A 23,642-nucleotide genomic window follows, 5' to 3' on the forward strand; every position below is an offset into this window, starting at 1 on the left:
GGTGAGCATGCCAGACCTAGGAGGCAGCTTTTGCAAAGAGACTCTGAAATGTGTATTTTTAGGGAATGTGGGCCAGTTTTGCTGAGTCATTAAATGTATAAAAGGGAGTGATGTGTCATCCATCTGGAAAAGCAGGCTGTATTTTATCTTAGGGCCATAGGGAGCCACTGAAGTTTCTTAAGGAGAGGAGTGACATGGTCATCATGTTAGAGAGAGAGAGAGAGAGAGAACAATTTTTAGCGATTGTAGCCAATACAGGATTTTGATAAAAGATCTGAGCAGAATCAAGATTATCATGCAACTGTTTGTATTAAAAAAAATTCTGAATAAATACATTTAAAAATCTGCAAAGTCCACAGCCATTCTACACACTTTCATTTATTATCTGGACAGTTAAAGTACAAATAATTCAAACACAACAAGATTAAGAAAAGAAACATTTACAATACTTTTTCCCTCTGAAATGATCTAAACTAGCAAGGTTAACATGAAGTCATTCATTGTAACTAAAGTATACAACTGCCTGGTCCTAAGAAAGCTCCTTTTTCCCACCCCTTTTTCCCCCCCAATAGTAAGCACATTGTAGAGAAAAGATTTGGGCATGCCTTCCCCACTAGTGCCTGGCCAGTGTGTCAGAACATGGCCAGCCAACTGAGCTTCTTCACAGCACGTGATGGATTGTGGGATGAGTGTCCTCGCAAATGACAAGCTGGCAATCTAGAGAAGAAAACCTGAATGTGGTGGAGGCCTAAATACAAAGAAAAGCCCAAAGGTGACGTCATCTAGGATGCAAGCCGTGGTTTTTCGGTATTTCTCTACATCTACAAAAATTTGCCTCTTTGGGTGTTGGAAACCAGAGTTTTGGTGACATGCACTTAGGGGGGTTTTTTAGCATGGGAAAAAAAATAACGCACAAAATTAGCCCGAGTTATAAATAACCATAACGTTTTATTACCATTAAGACTAAACTTGTATTGAAAAGATTTTTATGTAACAAGACAAGAAAAGCAATAACCAATTTAACTATCAACTAGATTATGCATAGCGAGTAACTGCTTCTATTACCCAGGGAAGAGCATGGACCCTTTGTGATTTGGTGTTGGTTTGTTTTTCCTGTTTTCAATACAGAACCATACAAAGCACAAATGTACTCATGTGGTCGGTCAGTGCACTGGGACCGGGAGAGCCCTCCCCACCCCACCCCCCAGACGTTTTTTGTTCCCTTCGCTCTGATTTTGCATGTGTGTGTGTTTGTTTCTCCCCGATCTGAATTTACACGAAAACAAAGACCCAGTGATGGTGGTGGTTTTCTTCTACTGTGCAGTAAGAAAAAATATTCACAACAAACATGACAATAGAGCAAACGATATTTCTACACAAGTTACTTGATACCTCTGTCACTTAAGTATAAGAAAACATTTTTTTTAAGGACATATACCAACAAAACTAGCAAAGTGTTACAACTTAGAATAAATTAACCCAAAGGAAAAATAACTTTATATATATATATTTATATTATATATACACATACACACACAACGAAATGACACAATAATATGCTTCTTCCCATAGTTTAAATGAACAAAGAAGTAAAACTAGCTAGATTTGATTTTGGCCCATACGCGTCATTCACATCGGCAAGTAATAAATAAGTGATTCAAGCAAAAACCAAAAATGGTGTTTCCAATGTACCGACATAGCCCAGTTCTATCAGCACGGGCGACAAAGTCAATCTTGAAATTCCTTAACAAATTTTAAAGCAAATGTATTTTGTTTGTTTGTTTGTTTCTTCTCTTTCCTAAACACATTACATTGAACTATGACACTAAGATATGTAAATAATTTCGTAGCACCTACTGCTTAAACTAAGGAAGCTTCCGATTAGAAGAAAAAAAAATTAATTGTTTAAACTTTTGTTCTGTTGAGATCCCATACTGATGACTTAAAGAAAAACCGTCTTACACCTCCTCTCCTTGCTTTTGGGTTTTGACTGTGGGGAACTGTGGTACCCTGGGTAGACCCCTCTCTGCTCTCCCTTCCTGTAGTAGTTAATATTTTTTTTAATTATTACATGCTATGAAAAGATATGAAGATCATCTGTTTATAGCCCATCCTTCAAAAAACAATCTACGAATCCGGATTAAAACACACATCTTTGATCTCTAAAAAGTTACCAGTGCAGTTATGAACATGACAAAGCTGTCAATTTCCCCTAAATTAGCCAGTCAAAATATTTTTTTTCCTCAAATCCAGATTCTCTTGTAAAAATTCTTTATATTTTATAAAAATAGATTTTTCTTGAAACCCATTTTCAGCAAAGAGACCGCCTCTTTGGCAACATTAATGATATTAAATGGTTAATGTCATCAGGTGTCCTCCTCGGCCCCATCCCCCTAACAGAAGGCTGCTGAGTTCACATGATATAAAAGAAAAGGAAAAAGAACAATTAAAAAAAATTGCAAAAGTTTTTTTTTCCTTTCCTATTTTGCAATTTTTATTATTCCTCTTTAATTTGAAGTTGGAGGGGTTTACCAATCTGATTGGAGTAAAATGTTTTTGAAAAAGGAAGAAAAAAAAAGAGAAATCTTGTTCTTTCTTTTTTTAATTCCATTGCTTTGTAAAAACTGTGTTTTGTTTTTTTTATGTTTTTTTTTTCTGTGTGTTTTTTTTTTCTTCAAATAAGCGAATGGTCACCTTAAAAAGATTCCCCTTCAAAGAAGGCGGTAAAGTTAGCCGGCTGGGTAAAAATCCCTGTACATCGTCATCTATGTAGGTCATATTCAACAATAACAGCTATGAAAGAACATTCAATGCATCAAAGATTTGTTTTTGTTATTTTCTAAGCATTATATAAAACCCTTTCCTGGTACATCTCAGGATAATACTTAGGCAACACTGGCTTATAAAGTCCGTGGTTGAACATAAGCCTCCAAAAGTTTGTTTCTCTCTCTCCTCCTCCTCTCTCTCTCTCTCTGTGTGTGTGTGTTTTGTTCGTATATATTTATATATATATTTTAATTAGGAAGGATATGAAATTCAGGATTTGTGGGTTTTGTTGGTTTTGAAAGAAACTTGCAACACTCGGTCTCCCAGGCGGTATCCATTAAGGCTGGCGATCGCCATGGCGGCCTCATCGTAATTGGTCATGGTGACAAAACCGAACCCCTTGCACTTGTTGGTGTTGAAGTCTCGGATGACCTTGACGTTGTTCACAGCCCCAAATGGGCCAAAGAGCTGCCAGAGGACGCTCTCATCCGAGTCGGGGGACAGGTTGTAGACGAAGATGCACCAGCCAGTCCCGGTGTGCCCCGGGATGTTCATTCCAACCAGGCTTGTCATCCCGTCGATTGTGATGGGGGAGAACCTGGTGAGCAGACAGAGGAGGGGAACATCTTCTAGGTGCCGCTTTGAGAGTGGGGCCGCCACCTCCCCTCCCCGCTTACCCCAATGCACACGGAGACACGCACAGAACATACACAGCTCAAGGACTACCCCCAATTCTGGGGGTAACAAATAGTAACACAGACATGAAACAGAAACCTGTAGTGTCTTCTTCTGATGTGGGAAAGGGTCTGGAGGGTGTCCCCTGACTGGCCCAGGGATGGTATTCCAATCTGTCAAGATTTGTCTATTTCTACATTCTACTCACATCCAGAAGAGTGGAGTATTTTTTGTGACTCAGGTTTTGGTTTTGTTTCTCTTTTTTTCCCAGTGGGGGAGGGAATGGCTTTGTTAATTAGAAAACCTCCTTGGTTGGCTCACACTTTATTTAAGAGAATAGTCTTGGGGGGGGGCATTTGTGAAGGGGTCAAAGAGCCCAAAAGTTCATTCCTGAGGTCAAGTAAAATCTCCAGGAAACCTTTCTTTCCAGCTGAACTGTGTGGGGCCTGAGCACAGACCCTCCCTCTGCAGCAGAGGGTAATGACTACCTCTCCCTGAGTGCCTTTTGGCTTACAAGAACAGCTTCTTCACTGTAGTCACGTGAAGGTGGAGACAGATTAGCCCCATTTCACAGATAAGGAAACTGAGGCTCAGCAAAGGGAAGGGGCTGAGATGTGAACAAAGGCCTTTCTCCTACTGAAGTGGAGGGCCGTTCATTTCTACTTCACGTCAAGAACTGGGGCTACAAGTACATACACTACTAACTCCTAAGGTCACGTCATCCCAGGGATTCTGTGTTCTCATGGAGTCTCTGAAAGTGTTAGTGCTTCACATATATGTATATATATAATTAATATTAATATTAATATTTTTAAGAACATTCTGACCTGGAAGGTTAGCTATATGTTTGATTGAAATTTCGATTTTGGATATTTAAAATAAAACTTATGAGCAATCACCCCAAATATATGTATGCAAGGTGCCAGCTAAGGCACTGAGGCTAGAGGGGACAAGAAAAGTGTCCCCAGCCTACTTTTAGCACATGCCCTGCTGTCTCTCTTTCTATGGGCTGGTGACACTGGGTCCCAGAGGCCATGTCTGTCCTTCAGGAAGGAGGCAGAAGAGGTGAGAGAGGGGGAGAACGATCCAAGAACAGGAGGTAATTCTGCCCTTCTCCTCAGTCTTGTGATTCAGGTTCATGATGAAGGCTGAGAATTTGTGCCCAATGAGTTAGGGCAGGGATTCACTTACCGTACAGGGTAGGGATGTGTGGCTAAAATATTGTCTGGCTAAAGGGCACAAGTATCCTCCTGAATATGTGGGGGGTGGGGGTGGAAGGAGAAGGAAAGACCATGTGTGTCTAGTCAGCTGGCGAGGCACAAACGTGAGTCAAAAGGACATGTTACAGTGACATGACACCCCCCCCCCTCACCCTGCCCCACCCGTCAGGGAAACTCCCGTGGCTGTAGGACGAGGAGTTCTGAGATTGAGTCTCGACCTGTAATACAACCTGACCCCCTGAACCCAACCCGACCCCCCCAAACTTCTTGAAATGAAACAACAAAAGAAAGCAAAGAACCAAAAGGAAAGTTGGTATAGGTTAAACCTGTGAACAGAAGACACCCAATACCAGTTAAGGTGTACACAGTTACACTCCAAAGGCCAACTTAAATGTGAAAACACTGACTTAGGAGGCAGGGGACTGAGGCAACCCCTACAGCCACGTCCTCGACATCTCTGATCCAATTCTTTCCACGGCCATGTGGAACTGTCAATTACAATGAGTAAAATCATCTAAATCTGATTTAATCTCGCCAGATTATTGTCCTGTCAATAAGACACCTACTGTGTCCAAGGCCCTGGTCATTTTAGGAGTCTGCTCTTTCTAACAGTATCTTGGCATTGCTTGAAATACATTCAAAGGACCTTAGAGGCCCTTGGCGTTGGACTTATCTGCCTGAGGCCATCCAGGTAGTCCGTGGCAGAGCCAGGATGTGGAGCTGACTCCAAAACCCATGGCTCTTGCCATTATCTCCCCCTCCTCCCTACATTGTTTGAGTTTGCAAAATTAACTGGAGAAAAAAACCAGATGCTTTTCTCCTAAAAGTGGTCAGTAGAGGGAGAGGACAGTCTTAAGCCAAGGCATTATAGCTGTGACACCTAAACCAAGTTAGAGGCCCACCTGCAAATCAAAGAAAAAAAGGTGAGGTGCACGCATACTCTGCGTGTGCTTAAATGAAACAAATGAACAAACAAAAACCAACTGAAGTCCGAACTAAAAATTAAGGATTTGACATGCTGGTGGAAGAAAAAAGTAATTAAAGAAATTTCGAAAGTTAGTGAATTAAAAAAAATAATAAATTATAGCACCCATCTGTGCCAACACGGACATCTGGCGATCTGTGGAGTCTTAATTACCTCTTTACGCCATAGGCCATATTAAGCAAATTGTCCAGCCTGAAAAGAGAAGGAGGGTCTCGGGGTTAATGTCTCACAGATGGCAAGATTGAGCAATGGAACGATTCATTCTGATAGCCCCCTTGTCAGAGAAGAGAGGCTCAAGCACCTCCCCCAGAAGGCCTCCTAAGAGTGGCAGCTGCCCCTCTCCGGCCCTCCACATGGTGAGATGCCCAGTGAAGAGCCATTGGAGGCTGAGGGAAGCCTGCTCAGTCTCTTGTCTCTCCCTCTCCCTCTCCAGGTCTGTATCAGCAACTAAAAATAACTCCTTACCCCCCTCTACCCTCTGGGCCTTTTCCCCTTAATTTCTGAATTTTATGTTGGGGATAAAATCATTTTAATGCTGTCTTAACTATTTGCCTTTCACTGCCATCAGACTTGAACCAATGGTACGCCCGCCTGCACCCCTTCCAAACGTTATCCCTTTTTGGAGGTGGTTGGGGGGCTTGGTAGGGCAGAAAGAAGGAAAGAAGGTCACTAGCTGAATGCTGCTCACCCCACACTATCCTCCTGGGTAAATGACCAGCATGCTCTAGGGCACCTCCCTCCCTCCCACCCGACCCCTCACGGGAAAAGCTGCTCACACCCCGGGGGCAGCAGTAATCATGGTTTCCATGGTTAGCAACCTCCACGAGAGAGTTTTTACATAAATACTGTATGTGCGCTCACACAAAGTAAAAATTAGATGACTTGGATGCTTGGGGAGGAAGAAATCATTAGCAATTTCAGCTCCCATTATTATTCCTGGCAATGGAGAGGACTCCAAAAAAGCTAATTGTCTCTCTTGACCCCCACCCCCACCCCCCACCCCAGGCCAGTCCTTCCTGTCACATTCCTAGGAGATCCTGGGTAATGAAAATCACCCTTTAATTAAAGGAGGAACATGGGGGGTGGGGGTGGGGGTGGGGGTGCGAGGGGAAGAGAATGCTACTGGAAATATATTAGGGACCATTAAGAGAATAGCTCCCCTTCTATTAGTCACAGACCAGGCCAATCAAGGGAAAATTCTCCCCCCTCCCCCCACCAAAAAAGGGGGAGAAGCTAGCCAGGGTTTCTGCCCATCAAAAGCAGGCATCCGGTGGTAATGACCCCAGGAAGCTAATTAGGTCTGGAATAAATCTTCCCAAATTGTATTTGAGGCCACCGGGATGTGATGGCAGACACAGCAGCTGGGGGAGATGTTGCATGGGAGCAGGCACCCACACCCCAGTGGAGCTACCTGCTGGGGAGAAGAACCCAGACCCCGCCCTCTTTGCCTGGATCATTCTTTAGGAATACACATGAAAGTCACAGAGGAAGGAGATTTAGGGGTCAGGAGGTCATCCAATCCACCCCCCCCCAGAGGGAAGTAACTGCCCAAAGTCAGAGAGAACTTATGGCCTCATTTTAGGCATTAAGCTCACTGGTTGTTTTTTAATTTTATATCATACTGCTTGCCTTCTCAATGGGCAGGGAAGGGACTGAAGGGAGGGAGAGAATTGGAAACAAAAATATTTTAAAGGGAATGCTAAAATAAATAAAATATAATTACTTTAAAAAATTACTTTAAAAATTATCTGTCTTCCCCTCTTCCAACCCCATCTATTTGTCTCTCTCCATAGTCAAAAAATATGAGAGCTGAGGGAGACCTCAGTCAAGTCCAACCCCTTTGATTGAACAGAAAAGGATCTGAGGACCCAAGAGGACCATACAGGACCATTCTTACCTGAATCTCTGTGCCTGGTGGTGCAGAGGCCCTGGGTAGCGTCTGTTGGGTGACTGGTAGAGCTGGGAGAGCAGGGCCTGGCTCGTCTTCTGGCTGGGGTTGTTGGCAAACTTCACAGTAATGGGTTCGGTAGCACCGCTGGGCTTCTGGCCGTTCAAGCCTTTGATGGCTTCTTCTGCCTCTATTCTCTTGTCGAAGCGGATGAATCCCACACCTCGAGAGACACCTGAGGGGAGAAGAGAGCAGGGTTTAAAAAGAGGCTGAGGGGGGCAGCTAGGTGGCGCAGTGGATAAAGCACCGGCCTTGGATTCAGGAGGACCTGAGTTCAAATCCAGCCTCACACACTTGACACTTAAGTAGCTGTGTGACCCTGGGCAAGTCACTTAACCCCAATTGCCCTGCAAAAAACAAAACAAAAACAAAAACAAAAAACAAAAAAAATAAAAAGAGGCTGAGAGGGGCAGCTAGGTGGTGCAGTGGATAGAGCACCACCCCCTGGATTCAGGAGGACCTCAGTTCAAATCTGGCCTCAGACACTTGACACTTACTAACTGTGTGACCCAGGGCAAGTCACTTAATCCTCATTGCCCCATAAAAAAAAGAAAAGGAAAGGAAAAAAAAGAGGCTGAGAAGTTGAAAACAGAGCCAGGCCAGAAGGAAAGAACATGGCCCTATCTCGTCTACACTGATCATCTCCTAAAGAATGTAAGCTCCTTGAGGGCAGGAACTGTTTCACTCTTGGCCATGGAGTGATTTCTTCTGGCACTGGGCATAGGCCTTGGCACACAGCAGACACTTGATAAATGCTCTGACAAAATCTGAACTACATCCATGCTGCCTATGCGGAGAAACACCCTGCCAGTGTGAGCGGCTGCACCTGAGGCCTGGGACACTGAGGGGCTCCAGGGCAGAGACAAAACTCAAATCCGGACATTCTGGGTCCAAATGTGGGCTCTCTTCTCTAGCGGGAGGAAATCAGTTCTCAGAGAGGTTGGGCATCTCACTCAAGGTTGCATAGCTGGTAGGTGACAGGGGCAAAATGTGGACTTGGGCCCGGTTTGTCAGCTGGGAAGGGGACCCTACAGCTCTTATTTAGCCCTAGAGAACATCCAGAGGTCAAAGGTCTGACGGCTCAGGCCAAGGGAGGCAAAGCTAGAGGAAATGGGACTCAGAGGGATATGAGATCTGGGTTTAAGTCCAGTATTTGAAGGGATTCCACTGTTGTGCCTGGCCCCAAAGAGCAGAACCAGGAAGAAGGAAGGGAAGCCTCAGAAATGTAAACTGAGGCTTCATGTCAGGGAAGCTTCTTAGCATATGGAGTATACCCAAAGCAGAACAACATGTCTGAGGAGGGAGGGGGCTTCCCTTCCTGGGAAGTCAGATGGCTACTTGCTGGTGCCACTTGGACCAGAGTTTCCTGCGGTCTCATCTGGCAGGAGAGACCCTGTGCCCGAAGCTTTCTGGGGTCCTCCTCCCATTCTCTGGACCCATGGAAGAAGACATCTACCAAAGGACTCCAATGCAAGGAACCTGGCAAACACATTAATGCCCTTGTGGCAAACTGCTGACACAAGGTGAAGCCTGCATTGGCAGGGGATCCAGGTGAGAGGCGGCTGGCTGGTGAGCCGTCACTGGAGACGGCCTCCCAGGGCTAGTGGGACCCTCATGTCAAGGTGAGGGGTCTTATGGGTCACCTGCCGCATGGCTGGTCCTCATGACCTATATCGAATACCTATTTGATGCTGAGTCTATCATCTGAGATATGTAGAGAGCTGGACCACCCATGGAGGGGGCAAAGCAAAGGGCAAGAACTTATTTTAAGGGCGATTGGCCTTATTTTTTTCAGTTAGAAGACACGGCTTTAAATTCCAGCTTTGCTAATAGACTCACTGTGGGATCTCAGGCCAAGTGGCTTCTACTCTCTGGACCTCAGTTTCCCTATCTGTAAAAGGAGAGGCTGAGATAAGATTAAAAACACTGAATCCAGGTCCCCCATTCTAAAGTGGATGCTCTTTGCATCACATTGTCTCCAAAACAGAGAGCCTCCTTTGTGCTAACAAGCACATAGTGAGCACCTACTAGGTGCCAAGTGTGTAGCCTAATCAAAAACTTGTCTAAGGCGTTGAGGTGGCTGCCATCTGCTCTGATTAATGGAATGACTGCACTGGTGGAATCATAAATCCTGAAACCCAGAAGAGTGTGTGTGTGTGTGTGTGTGTGTGTGTGTGTGTGTGTGTGTGTGTAAAGCATATAGTATATAAGAGTAAACATAAGGAGTGCTTGCGACAGAAGGGTTCAACAAGCCCACCTGACTCATCCCTTAAACCCTGCTAGAACAGGCTAGAAGCAGGGAGCTGGAACCAGGGCCTGAAGGCTTCAGCACCACGGACAGGGCTACGGAAGGTAGCAAAGAAAAAGCCCCCCAATGAACCTGTGACTTGATCCACTAGGATTCGGGAGGTGATGATGCGGCCATACTGCGAGAAGAGCTGCTCCAGTTCTTTCTGGGTCATGGTTTTGGGGAGGCCGCTGACGTACAAGTTTGCATCCCGGATGGATGCTGAGCTCGGACGGGCATAGGAGACCTGGAGTGGGGCAGAGTGGAAAAAAGGGAGGAGGAGAGGTGGAGGGGGGTGAAGAGGAGGGATCAGTAGGAGGAAAGGAAAAGGAAAAATAGGGGAGGGGGGAGAAAGACAAAGGGGGAAAGAAGAAGAGGTAGAAGGAAGAGGAGAGGAAGAGGGGGAGGAAGATTGGAGGGAAAGGAGGATAAAAAGACAGGGGAAAGAGGAGGAAGAGAGGTGGGGGTAAAGAGGAGGGGTGAGGAGGAGGAGGAAAGGAAAAGGAGGAAGAATAGGGGAGGGGAGAAAGACGAGGAGGAGGGGGGAAGAAGAGGAAGTAGGAGGGAGAGGAGGAGGAAGAGGGAAAAAGACAAGAGGAGAGAGGAAGATGAGGGAGGAAAGGAGAAAAAGGAGAGAGAGAAGGGAGGAGGTGGAGGAGGAGGAAGAGGGGGGAGGAAGAGGAGAGAGTGAGTCTACCTTCTGGCTATGGTACCCTCTGCCCAGCCACCCTCAGCCTGCCTGGCCTCCACTGACCTGGCCCTGAGTGCCAGCTTAAATACTCCCCTTCTGGGGTCTTCATGAGAGCTAAGAAAGCCCAGGGCCAGGGTTCTTTGAAGCATGAATCAGCAGGTAAAAGCCCCCACCCCCACCCCCGTCCTCTGCAATGTCATACACAGAATCTGACTCCTAGGTCCCCCTCGCCACCTTCCCCTACAAATGCATGGAAGATATCAATTTCCTGGCCAGCTCCATCCCCTTTTCTTCCGAGCCCTGGCTGATAGGGCTCAGGGGGCCGAGGCCACCCCATTCTCCCTGCCTCTGCGCACATCTGTACTGAAGTGGTCAGCGCAGCCACCCCCAGAGTGACCCCCAAGGAGGCCAGGCCTCCACAAGCCAGACGAGGCCCTGGGGGGGAGTGAGAGCCCACTGGTGCACCGAAGAGGAGGTGCGATTTCAGAAAAATTATCTCCCTGGATCTCTGTGAACTGTTTTCTTCCAAAATGCTAACAGAGACGTGTAAACAGATCTGAAATTCCATCTGCAAGGAGCCAAATCTGTAGCACACACATAAGCAAAGCACATTTCAGTAGTCATTAATTTTAGATTTTTTAAAATTTATTTTTATTTTTTATTTTTTGAAATTCCAAAGACAAACAACACCCAGTGTTGGCGAGGATGCTTTACAGCCAGTTTCTCCAGCTCGTTATTTCTAGGGCGGCCACAGCTCAAAATAGAGCTGGCCAGCTCCACAGCCTGCCTGCTTCTGCAGCCGCCACTGCTGCTGCTGCTGCTGGACAGCGGCCTGGACAGAGGCTTGGACACCCCGAGCTCTCCCGCAAGCCCTCTTATTTAACCTAGATGACGAATGCCTGATTGGTACACACATGTGCACCCATGTACATGGCTGTGAGTACACACGCATGTAAGCATGAGGATCATCGAGGTCGGTACATTTGGGAGAGAGTTTGGGTCTGGCAGGCGTGTGTGTGTGTGTGTGTGTGTGTGTGTGTGTGTGTGTGTCTGTCCAGGGCACCCCTCTCCCTCCGGACCCGACCACTGTGCCCCAAGTCCCTCCCTATGACACAAATGATGGCTCTCTTTCTCTGATCTTCCCTAAAAATAGATGTTGACTCAACAGACAGAGATGGGGCGAGAGTGACTAATGTTAGCTCCTGCTGATGGAGGCAGAGGTGGTGGTCTGCAGCATTTGGCATTGGGGCTTTAAATTCACAGGGGGCCAGAGCACCTCTGTGGGCTCTCAGCTCTGCCATCACTGCACTGGGCAACGAGAAAACACACAGGCAGGAGGTCTTCTGCCCTGGGCTGCTGGCCGGTAGAAGCTGGCCCTCCCGAGTCTACCAAGGCGCCCATGGCATAAAGGAAGCGAAGAAAGAACCCTTGAGGAGCAGAACCTAAAAGGTCCATCTTTGCAGGCTCAGAGACATTCCAGAACCCCAGAGAAATCACCGAGGATCCAACAAGATGCTGGGGCTAACCCTCAGTGGTGCCTATGAAGGAGGGGCACGTAAATCCCAATCCCTCAAACATTTGCCAGTCGGTCTCGCATCCAAGGGCCAAAAAGGGACAGCTCATTTCCTTGGTGAGCCCCCTTCTCGCTCCCTGCCATGGAAGGTTAGGCTCAGGCAGCAGAGCTCAGAGAAAATCTGTACAATGAAAAGGCTGGACTCCTAGAATCCAGTCAATCACTTGGTCTATCAACAAACATTTCCTAAACACCTCAGCTAGGTGCCAGGCACTGTACAAGGAGGGGATGAGGAAAAAACATTTGTTATTAAGCCTCTACTACAGGCTGTCACTGTGCTGGGGATGGGGGCAGAAGGGAACAAGTATTGATTATTAAGCACCTACTATGCATCAGGCACTGTGCTAGACAGGGAAGGGAAAAGGAACAAACAAATATTATGAAGCACCTACTATGTGTCAGGCACTCTGCTGGGGGGGGAGGAACAAGTACTGATTACTAAGCACCTACTATGTGCCTAGCACTGTACTAAGTAATGTCAGGTGCTGGGGACAGAGACAAAAGGGAAACAGTAAAACCCATCTCCTCAACAATATCCTTGAAAAATGGGAATCCAGCACCTGCTTAATAAGTGACAGAGAGCTCATTACCTTTAGAGGCAGCCCAGCCTTTCTGCTGTGGGATGGTCTAACTGAAGGGGAAGGCTTTCCTCCTACCATAGGGGGCAGAGGGCATCTCCGAGGCTGCCTCCACCCCTGACTGGGCCTGTCTTCCTACCATCTGGTTACAAGCACAGGGAAGATGACAGCCTGGCACAGGCCACCTTTTGGGAGTCTGGTCCCTTTGTCCATCTGCCTGCCTCCAACATGTTCGGGGGAGGGGACAACCATGGGGAGGATGGAGGTGCTTTTACCATTTAGAGCTTGATTCCCCAGAGCATCTCGGTTCTCACAAAGTCAGGTATGAGCCCCATTAACACTCCTCAGCCAGAGGATGGGAGACAGGGAACCATGTGCAGGTACTGGGGCACACAGGCGTACAGTGAAAGAAAGGTGAGCCAAAGAGAGGGATGCAACCTCAGAGGTGCCTAGTCAATCAATTAATGGATATTTATTAAGCACTCACTGTGTACCAGCCATTGGGGATAAAAAGATGAGTCCTGCCCTCAAGAAGTCTGCATTCTAGAGAGGGGGACTACATGTTCACAGGCAAGTGAATAGGATACATACAAAATAGATTCAAAGAGAGCAGGGGATCTTAGCCAACTGACGCACCCAAGAAGAGTCTCTTGAAGAAGGTGGCACTTGAGCTGAGCCTGGAAGGGAGCTATGGGTTCCAAAAAGTTGAAGTGAAGAGGGAGGGCATACCAGGTATGAGGGACAGCATGTGCAAAGACAAGGAGGTGGGAGATGGGACAAACACAGACAGGAAATGGCACACAGGCTAGTCTGGCTTCATTTGTCTAAATTTGAAAGTCAGACCCTCCAAGCTGCAGGCACAGAGGCATCGGATCCAAACCACAGTGTTCCTGATAAGGAGTCTTTGAGCTTCTTTTGGAAGACTTCCCTCCATGGGGAGCTTGCTCCCTCCTGATCCCACTCACTCCACTTTTAAATGGCTCCAAGGATGGAGAAGCTTCTCCTCACTGGGAACCAAAACTTGCCTTTCTGTAACTTTGCCTCTCCATGCTGCTAGCAGTGCCTGGCTTATTAGGATTAGCCCAGAAACTGAATTCTCATTCCTAACATGAGAAAAGGGGGCCGGGGTCTCCAACAACCAACAGAAACATTCCTGTGTATCCCCAATGCCTGGCACAGGCTTGTGGAGTGACTGACTGACCACAAATGGACATTCATGATACAACCGGCTTGTAAATCGGGGGCTCCCTTGAACACAGTCCAAAGGAGTGTGGTGCACCCTCAGAGTCCTGGAATGGAAAGGGGGCTCAGTGGACATCTGGTCCACCTCTGGGCCCAAGGCAGAATGCCCATATCAACAACATGCTCAAGTGGGCATCCAGCCTCTGCCTGAAGGCCTCCTATGTTGGGATTCTTGGGAAATCTACTGCTTTGGGAGGAGAGGCTATTCTTCCAATCCTAGCAACCAGCTGGAAGTTGGCATAAAGGCCGGAACTCTGGACTCATTACATTTATTCTATAGCTGCTGTTTGCCGGCTGTGTCCACTGACAGAGTATATGCCCCTTGAGGGCAGAGGCGGTCTCACTTCTGTCTTTGTATTCTTGGCTCCCAGGCACAGTGCCGGGCACATGGTGGGTACTACTATGGCCGGCACCAGACCTGGAGGCGAGACTGCCTGAGTTCATATCCGGCCTCAGACACTTTCTGGCTGTGTGACCCTGGGCACTTCCCTATTTACTAGGTTTCTCAACTGCAAAATGGGGGACTAATAGCCCCTACATCCCAGGTTTGTTGTGAGGATCAAAGGAGAGTGCCTGGCATACAGTAAGCACCACATAAATGTTAACTGCTCTCATTATTGTCATTACTCAATAAATGTCTGCGATGAGGTTATGTGGTGCTTTAAGGTCTGCAAAAAGTTTTACAAACATTATCCCATATGATCCTCACAACAACCCGAGAGCAAGGTGCTAATTATGATCCCCATTTTACACATGAGGAAACAGACAAAGGTGAAGTGATTTACCAAGAGTCACACAGCTAGTAAATATCCGAGGCCACATTTGAACTCGGGTCTTCCTGACTCTGAATCCATTTATTATGACACCTAGCTATCCTGTAGGTGCCAGCCCTCGCCTGCAGAACTGAGTTTATCTGACTCCTCTCATCTTATAATGGACCCCAGCTTTTTGGGGGGAGTAGTTTGTTTGGGTTTTTATAGGAAGGTGATCATCAAACAGAAGGGCAGCAGTTTTGGGAAAATGACTTTGAAACTCTCAGGAAGAAGAATAAAGACAGATGTCCTCTGAACAGAGCCCTGGAAGCCTCCCAGGGCCCCTCTCATCTCTGGAATACATCGGCTGCAACTGTAGAGGGGAAAGCGTGCCTGGCGAACGGTTCCAGGGAACGGCCTGCAGCCCTGGCTGGAGATGGGTTTCCCCCCTCCCCAGCTGGCAGGGAGCTTTAAAGTGTCCCTGTCCTAGGATCCCTCCAGGCTCCGATCAGGAGCTGCCTCTTAGGAGAGGCCTTTTGGAAAGCTCATCGATGCTCTTCCACTTGCATATCAATGTACCCATTATGTTCTTCAAGCAGAATGTCCACTCCTTGAGGGGCAGAGGCTTGTTGGAGCTCTGTGTTCTTAGTGCCAAGTCCGAGTGGAAAGTTCATCACCTGTCAGAGCTACGATAAAGCTTAGAGATCTTTCAATTCCACCCTCAAAGCTTGACAGAGAACAAGAAGTGAGGCCCAGAGAGAAGGGGCTTGTCTGCTCAATGTCAGAGCTGGGATCTTTCTGACCTCAAGTTCATGGCTCTTTCCAGTCTGTTTTATACAGCCCCCAGGACAAGGATTGTTCAGCCTCTACTGGGACACCTTCACTGATGAGCAACTCACTACTGCACAACTCCTAACAATTGTGCAGTAGTTTTCTCCTCCCAGATGGGCGCTTTTTGTGACAGTAAACTAGGTAAACAAACTTTTGTCTTGATTCTTACCTAGCCCTTAGGCATTGAATGGTCATTGCCTCAGACAAACTGAGACTTGGGAAAGACCTTGATTTAAAAAGACCAAGGTCACCCACTGCATCCTGCGCCATCACCAGTTCTCTTGACTCCTGTCTTGCCACTGGACTCCAATGACTCTGGAGGAGAGAGGGAGGCTGATGACTTTGTGCAGCTCTGCCTCACTTAAACCCAATTCACTCCCAAGTCAAGTAGGCATCCCCTTGTGATCTTATTGATCCTCTCTGAGAAGGAAGGCTCAACCATAACACAAGTGCACAGATCAGTCCATTTCTCTCTTGCACCGCCCTCAACCTAAGGTCACATCTGCTTTTGTAGGAGCCAAGCACCACTGGTGAATCCCAGGGAGCCTTGGCTAATCGGAGCCAGCTACATCTTTCCTCCACAGACTGCCACCAAGGTAGCTTATCCTCTTTCTCCCACAGGCTTGCACTTAGGCAGTTAATTGTTCTTCTGCCACTTATTACAAAACTTTGCTTGCCTCCCCATGCTAGGACTCCATTGGCATCCCTCTCCCAAGAAGGGCTGAGCTAAAGCAGAACAGTCAAGGTATACAGGAATGACCTTTAAAATGGCTACAATGACACACAGCAATAATCCCCAGGCTGAGCCTTGAAGGTTTTGTAAACAGCTGCTCTGAGCCTCGCCTCCTACAGGCAGTGAGCCCCAGAACTCCCTGCTTCTGGTCCACTCAGCAGCACTTCATCACCACAGCCTTGACATTGTGCCTGATTGCACTGAGTGTCAGGCATAGGCACACACCTCCTTCTCCCAGAGATGGGGATCTCCCTGAGGGCAGCCTTCCACAGTACCAGCTAATTAGTGCCTGGGCCAGGATCTGAAGCCAGCTCTTCTGGACTTCCAACTCCAGCTTCTCTACCCATGACGCCTCTTACTTCTGTGCAAATCACTCCCCAGACCCACCCTTAGGCCCAGCCTTCCCGTCCCAGCTTCACTTCATGGCCTTCCCCCACACACTCCATGGGCCAGCTGAGGAGAGGCCTAGCCTGTCCTTGTTTTCATCCTCTTTTCTCCGGCCTCCAAACCTTTGTACGCCCCATCCTCCATGTCTGGAATGGGTTTTCTGTCTGTTTATTAAATTCTTCTCCTTTAAGGCCTAGGTCCAGTGTTACTACTCACTGCCAACCCCGCCTCCCTCCAAATACTTCCCCCCACCCCAAGTCATCCATCCATCTGGGACTCTCCCGGGTTTCTCCTAAGCACTCCATCACCTTCTAAATGACACCAACAGCAAGCACGGTTGAAAAGCACTTCACAAATACCACCTCATAATGATAACAGCTAACACTTATATCAGGGTCACTATGTGGCAGGCACTGTGCTGATCACCTTATCATTATAATCTTCCTTCGTCCTCACAACGACCAAGGGCACAGGTGGTGTTATCATTGCCATTTTACAGATGAAGAAAATGAGGCAGGCAGAGGCCGAGTCACTTGGCTGGGGTCACACAGCTATTAAGTGTCTGGGATAGGATTTGAACACAGGTTTCTGACTCCAATCCCAGCACTCTATCCACTGTGACACCCAGATTCCTTGACCTACATCACAGGGCCAGAGAATGCACTATTTAACTAGGTTCAGAGCTGGAAGAGACCTCAACAAGCACGGTCATTTCCCAGGAGAGGAAACTGAGGCCCAAGTTAGTTAAGGGTTATGGGACATGTCCAAGGAGCAGGGATAGATTCTGAACCCAGGTCTTCTGACTCCAAATGCAGAACCCTTTCCATTGTGCTGTATTGCCACCTACATTTAAACCCTAAAGCACCCTAAAATGCATGTGAATGTCTTCTTCCCCTATTAGACTGGAAGCTCCAGGGCAGGGATTCTACCATCTTTTTTTTTCAGGGCAATGAGGGTTAAGTGACTTGCCCAGGGTCACACAGCTAGTAAGTGTCAAGTGTCTGGGGCTGGATTTGAACTCAGGTCCTCCTGAGTCCAGGGCTAGTGCTTTATCCACTGTGCCACCTAGCTGCCCCTGACTCTACCATCTTTATCTTGGTCTTTCTCCAGCAGGGATTATATGGGCAGGCACCCCCTCCCTCTCCCTGACCCCACGCAGGAGCTGGAACTGAAGGAATCTTCAACTTAGAATTAGAAAGGCCTGGGCTAGATGTGTGACCATGGGCAAGTTGCTAAACCTCTCTGGTCTTCTGTTTCCTCATCTTTAGAATGGATGTTCTGATACCCACAACTCCTGGACAAGGGTGTGCAAATCAAATGCAGAGTTATCCATCTAAAGGCCTTTTCAAACTTCAATGACCAACGTAAATGCAGTTTATGATTATGATTAGCATAATTAAAAAAATTATTCATTTACACAAGCATTTATTCTCTTTCCCTCCCACTGCACTCCCTCAAATGAACAGTTTTCAAGAGCAAATAGAAAGCCCTCCCGATAAATGCACACTTTTAAAAATGAGTGTCTTACTCTGCTTCTGTAGCCCACCACTTCTCTGGTAGGAGACAGGCCCCTGGATTCTCTCTTTATCACTGCATTGATCAGATAAACATTTCTGTCATCTGTGCTTCTGCCTTACTGCATAACTGGACTGTGAGCTGCCGGAGGACAGGGCCTGCCTCTTGGATCTCCCCCAGGCAAAGCTTTGTGCACATCATAACAAGCGAGGCCATGGGAGATGAGTGGGGAAGAGTGGGAAAGCCCAGTGAGCAGCCCCAGATTTGGTGGGTGCTGCCCTTGGCCTTGTCAAGCCCTTTCTGGGACTCTTTGGGCACCCATCTTCCAAGCCCAGCTTCCCCTGGAGCCCATACCTCATTCCCCCAGCCTTGGCCAGAGAAGAGAATTTTCACAGCCGCCCCCCACCCTGCCCCAGCTCAAGATGCACTCCCTCCTCCCCTCTGCCTCTGAGAGGATACCTAGGTCCCATTAACTCTCAGCTTAGGCTCTCTTTGTAGGAGGCTCATCCTGATCGTCCCAGCTGTTAGTGCCCTTCTTCACAGATGGATACAGTAATTGTTTACCATGGGATGAACACTATGAGCTCTGGGCTTTCAAACAAAAGGAGAAGGTCCCTTCTCTCAAGGGGCTTACATTCTAATGTCATTTGGTCATTCTTCAGTTGTGTCTGACTCTCTGGGCTCCCATTTGGAGTTTTCTTGGCAAAGACCCTAGACTGGTTTGCCATTTCCTTCTTCAGCTCGTTTTACATATAAGGAAACCAAGGCAAGCTGGGTGAAATGACTTGCCCAGGGTCACACATCTAGTAAGTATCTGAGGCCAGATCTGAACTCAGAAAGTTCTGATGCTATATGTAGCTGTGGGAGAGGGTATACTCCCAGTTTAACGGGGAAATGTTTTGCCCCCATTGTCCTTAGCCATTTCAGTAAATGTCTTTCCTCTGATCTAATTGTGTCCTTTGGCCGACTATTAAAGGCAAACATGTTGGTGGGGGCTCATGACCTCTAGTTCTAGGAGTGCAGATCCAAGAGTACCTTGAACCTGGGATAGCTACCCTTCAGACCCAGCTGACAAGGTCAAGTTGGGGAGGTAACCAGCCACAGAAGGGACATCGCATGGGTTCTATATTCACTGATGCCTGAGTTGGCAGGACTTAAGAAGTTACCTAAGCCAACCAGCATCCAGACATGAGTTCCCTTAGTAATGTAAAGCATCCATCCATTTTCTTGTTGGAGACCCCCAGTACATCCCAGAATAGCATGTTCTGCTTTGGACCAGCTCAGGCTGTCAGCAAAGCTGACTTTAAAATCGTGCTGAAATCTGCTTTTAACTCTTGTCCCTCTGTTCCTAGATCTGTCCTCTGAACACCAAGGTGAATGATTCTCAGCTCCCAAACACTTTTCTTATCATCCCCCTCTCACACTTCTCAGAGCATCTGTTATGGCCAATCTTGTTCCCTCTAACCCCCATCCCCCACCTGATATCTCCTCTCACCGTACTCAGGAGACTAAGGCCGTCTGTATCAAGCTTCCTGGCTCTGGGCTCCGCTCCTACCAACTCTTAAGCATTGCTTAGCACCCACCCACTCTTCCCCACCCTGGCCCTAGCGGGAGGGTATTCCTGCCCCTCCTTCTCCCTCAGCCTGCACCCTGGAGCTTCCCCCCACATACACACCCATGCATATCCTACTCCTTCTCCAAGCAGCCTACAAACATGCCGAGGTCTCCCCAGTCCCCAAAATAACTCTTCCCTTGGCATATCTACTTCATCCAACTATGTGGTCCCTCCTGTCTCCTCCCCTTCACTGTTAAATTTCTTAGGGGAAAATGCCTATGCCCAATGCCTCCATCACAACACTGCCCATGTCCCCCCAAACTTCTTACCATCTGCTGGCTGGGTTTTCCTTTCTGTCACCCCCCCACCTGCCATTTTGAGGGGAAGGTCACAGAGGAGCAAACCTAACAGCCTTTTCTTAGATCTCACAACATGGACACTGCCCACTAGCCCTCTCTTTCTCCAGCCTAGACAAGCCAGTTTTCTTGTTCCTCTCTTACCTCTCTGGCTGCTTCTCCCCTGTTCCCTGAGTCTCTTCCTGAGCTCCTAATACAGGCATCTGTTCAGGATCTGTCCTCAGCCCTCTTCTCTCCACAGAGGTGGTCACAGAGATGACTCCCAGATCTCTCCCTCCAGGAAGGCCTCTTTGCCTGGGGTCCAGAGCCTCCAGGGCCCCTTCCTCCTTTCCAATGGCTCCCTGGTACCCGCAAATGCCCTCTGTCTCCTCCAAAAACTACCCTTTATCCAAACCCCTCCGTGTAAGGGAGACAAGGATCATGCCATGGTCCAGTCTCTCACTGCTGCTGTCACCTTCAGCTCCTCCTCTCTTTTCCCATCACCTGAATCCAAGGCCTCCCTGTCACCTGCCTAACCCTCTGTGAGAGTTTAATAGCAGGCCTTCTGATGCCTGCCCTTTTTCTGACCTCCAAATCATCCTTCACAGGCTGCCAGACTTAACCTTCTTTACACATACCTGCCTGTGTCACTCCCCTCCTCAAAACCCTTCAACAGCTCCCTATTGTCTGCTAAATAACGAAAACAGCAACAATAGTGGGAGATTTAAAAACTTATACACATTCTACCCCCTGGTTCCTGTGTTTTTTCCAACCCTATGAAGTAGGCTAGTAGGATCTTCACTGGACAGACTGGGAAACTGAAACTGAGGTTAAGTGGGTCACACAACTAGTGTCTGAGGAAAAGTCAAACATACACCCACCTTCCAGCCTGCAAGTCTGCAGCTCTAACTACTGCACTACCCAAGTAAACACCATCTAAATTCTTTCTATGTCATGCAGTATGACCCATCCCTTGCTTCCATTCCTATGTTAGCCTATTGTCCTCTTACCAATCTATGCTCCAGCCCCACCTGGGTACCTCTGAGCAGGTTCTACCTCTTTCTGTGGGGTTTCTGTTCACTCCCTAATACCCAACTCAAAGGCAATTTCCATCTGGCCCACACAGTGGTCATAATAACCCACATTTACATAGCACTTTTACTCACAATGTGGCACTGAAAATATCATCATCTCCCCATTTTCAGCAGACGAAACTTAGGCTGTGAGATGTTCCATGACTCTGCTGAGAGGGCACAGCTGAGTGAATGGGATGGGCTTTGAACTCAGACCTCCTTACTCCAGGTCCAGTCCACTAATGGGGCAGTGAACACACTTGGGCTGACTAGTCTTAAGGGAAAAAAAAGTCTAGTCAGTTACGATGTGTCAGGCCCTTTGCCAAGCACTGGAGAGATAAATATAAGCAAAAAAAGGGAATCCTGCCCTCACAGAACTTCTTTCTAATGGAGCAGTCAGTGCCTGCTCAGCCTCCTGCCCCTTTTTAATCAATAATCGATAAGTATTTAGTAAGTACCTGTGTGATAAGTTCCAGGAATACAAATAAGGAAAAGGAAGGCAGTGCCTGCCCTCCAGGAGCTTACAATCTAATAGAGGAAGACAAAGCATAAAAGGAAGCTGAAAGAGGGGTGGGAGAGCAGCTGCAGAGGCGACCTGGCACGCCGGAGGAGTCAAAACCGAGCAGAACCGCTGCTGGGAAATGAAGAGACGGCTGGAAATCTGGAGCCCTCTGTGGGAGGAGGGTTTTGCTCAGTCTTCCAGTCCTCCAATCAGTGGGGAGGGGCAATAAGGGTGCTGAGGAAGTGCCATGGATCCAAGCTGCTGCACAAAAGGAAGCAATAACTGCAATCGACAGACTCGTTTAGGGAGGTGCTTGTTTCCCTGGGAGCTTGGATGACCTGTCCAGCAACACAGAGTCAGTATATGGCAGAGACTGGGCTTGAACCCAGGTCTTTCTGGGTCTGAAGACAGCTTGCTATTGGCTAAGCCATCACACCTCTCCTTATGCCTACACGCTGCTATGCATCAGAGTGTGCACCATCTTTTCCTATTTGACTGTAAACTCCAAGAGGGCAGAGATCCTGACAGAGTCTCAGACAGCAGTGACCTGCTGCACAGACGGGACTTTACAGTTTGTTTCCTATCTATCATCTCTAACACTCTCAACTCCCCAGAATGCAAGTTCCTTGAGGTCAGGGATTTTTTTCTTTTCTTTTCCCTTGTATTTCTATCTCCAGCACTTAGCACAATGCATGAAATACAAGAAGCAAATTAATAAATTCTGGCTGACTTGACCTTTTACCCCCCCTTTAACTAAGGGTATTTTAGCCAACCCAAGTGTCTCTACTCTCCCATCAATGTGCCAACCTCATGCCTCCACCTGGGCTTCCATATGCCAATAGAGTATTTACTCCTCACAACCTCTTGGATACCCAAAGGAGACACTGAAAAGTGATCAAGAAAATGCTACAGAAAGTCGGCTCTCGTGAGCCTAAGAACTAAGCCACCTCCATAACTGTCTGCCCCCAGGAGGCATGTGATTGGCTCTTAAGAAATACTTCTTTTCCCACCAGTTGATGGCCCAACTCAGCCTTAAGGCCGGACACACACGAACACTTAGAAAGGCTTTCCCAGAGCCTGTCACTGCCCTCGCCCCCTCACAGAAGATCCATCAAAACTCCAGTACACAGAAAGCCAGAGCAAGCCTTGGGCCCATATTCCCAAAGGCTTCTACAACAGCACAACCAGGAACCCAAACAATCGGTAAATAGTGCACACAGCTAGTAAAGTGTCTGAGGCAGGATTTGAACTCGACTCTTCCTGACTACAGGTCCAACAGGCTACTGGTTGCACTCACTAGCCATATAAAAGGAAGAGGGAAAGAGGAGGCCAATGTCTGGGATAACAGGGCGCTGCCTTTCGACCTGGAAGGTACCTCGTAGGTCATATAGGTCGTTCACCTGGGGAAAATGGGGGGCGGGGGGCTTAAGGGTGCATAATTAGGCTCATAACTGCCCCCCCATCTTGCCCCACAGGTCACCTGAGCTCTACTGAGCCCCAACCTGGACTACACTGCTCAGAAATACCTTACAGATCCTTTTCTTGACAATGGGTACGGGTGTGTGCGTGTATGTGTGTGTACACAGCCACCCACCCATGGACACGTGCCCTGTTAATCCTTGTGCGTGTGTGGGGAATTAATGCGACTTCTCTGTGAGGGGGTGCGGCGCCTGTCTATGTCAGGGAATAAAACTCTGCTCTAGAACAGAATTCTAAAATAATCTAATTTGTTCTTAAAATTCAAATCAGGAATGATTATTTAAAGCAAATTCCCCAACTAAGACCCTGGTGAATATAAATTCTGAAATCCTCACCAGGCTAATTTTGTGGCACAAATTGAGTTTTAGAGGTGAGGCATCGTAACTTGGGGGCTGGGGGAGGAAGAACGGGGTGGGGTAGGCGGGAAGGTCTTGAAGACCCCCTCCCATTACATAACTACAACCACTGGGGCAGCACTGCCTAGTGGACAGAGAGCCAGCTTTGTTTGGTGTTAG

General features: G+C 47.7%; 1 protein-coding gene across 9 annotated transcripts in view; it reads right to left on the reverse strand.

Annotated features, from left to right (window-relative positions):
* Positions 1-360: 360 nt before the first annotated feature.
* The window catches only part of ELAVL4 (ELAV like RNA binding protein 4), a 143,862-nt gene continuing 120,580 nt past the window's right edge, over positions 361-23,642 (reverse strand). For 8 of the 9 annotated variants that reach the window (XM_044003973.1, XM_044003969.1, XM_044003967.1 and 5 more), the window contains 4 exons: positions 9,975-10,128; positions 7,544-7,769; positions 5,800-5,838; positions 361-3,364 (listed from right to left, as the gene is read on the reverse strand). In XM_044003973.1, coding sequence (XP_043859908.1) covers positions 3,037-3,364; positions 5,800-5,838; positions 7,544-7,769; positions 9,975-10,128 — 747 coding nt within the window. In that variant the 3' untranslated portion in view covers positions 361-3,036. The remainder of the gene's footprint in view (positions 3,365-5,799; positions 5,839-7,543; positions 7,770-9,974; positions 10,129-23,642) is intronic. The other variant, XM_044003966.1, reaches the window with a different exon arrangement.

Source organism: Dromiciops gliroides, chromosome 4, assembly GCF_019393635.1.
Source record: "Dromiciops gliroides isolate mDroGli1 chromosome 4, mDroGli1.pri, whole genome shotgun sequence".
In the NCBI taxonomy this organism is placed as follows: Eukaryota; Metazoa; Chordata; class Mammalia; order Microbiotheria; family Microbiotheriidae; genus Dromiciops; species Dromiciops gliroides.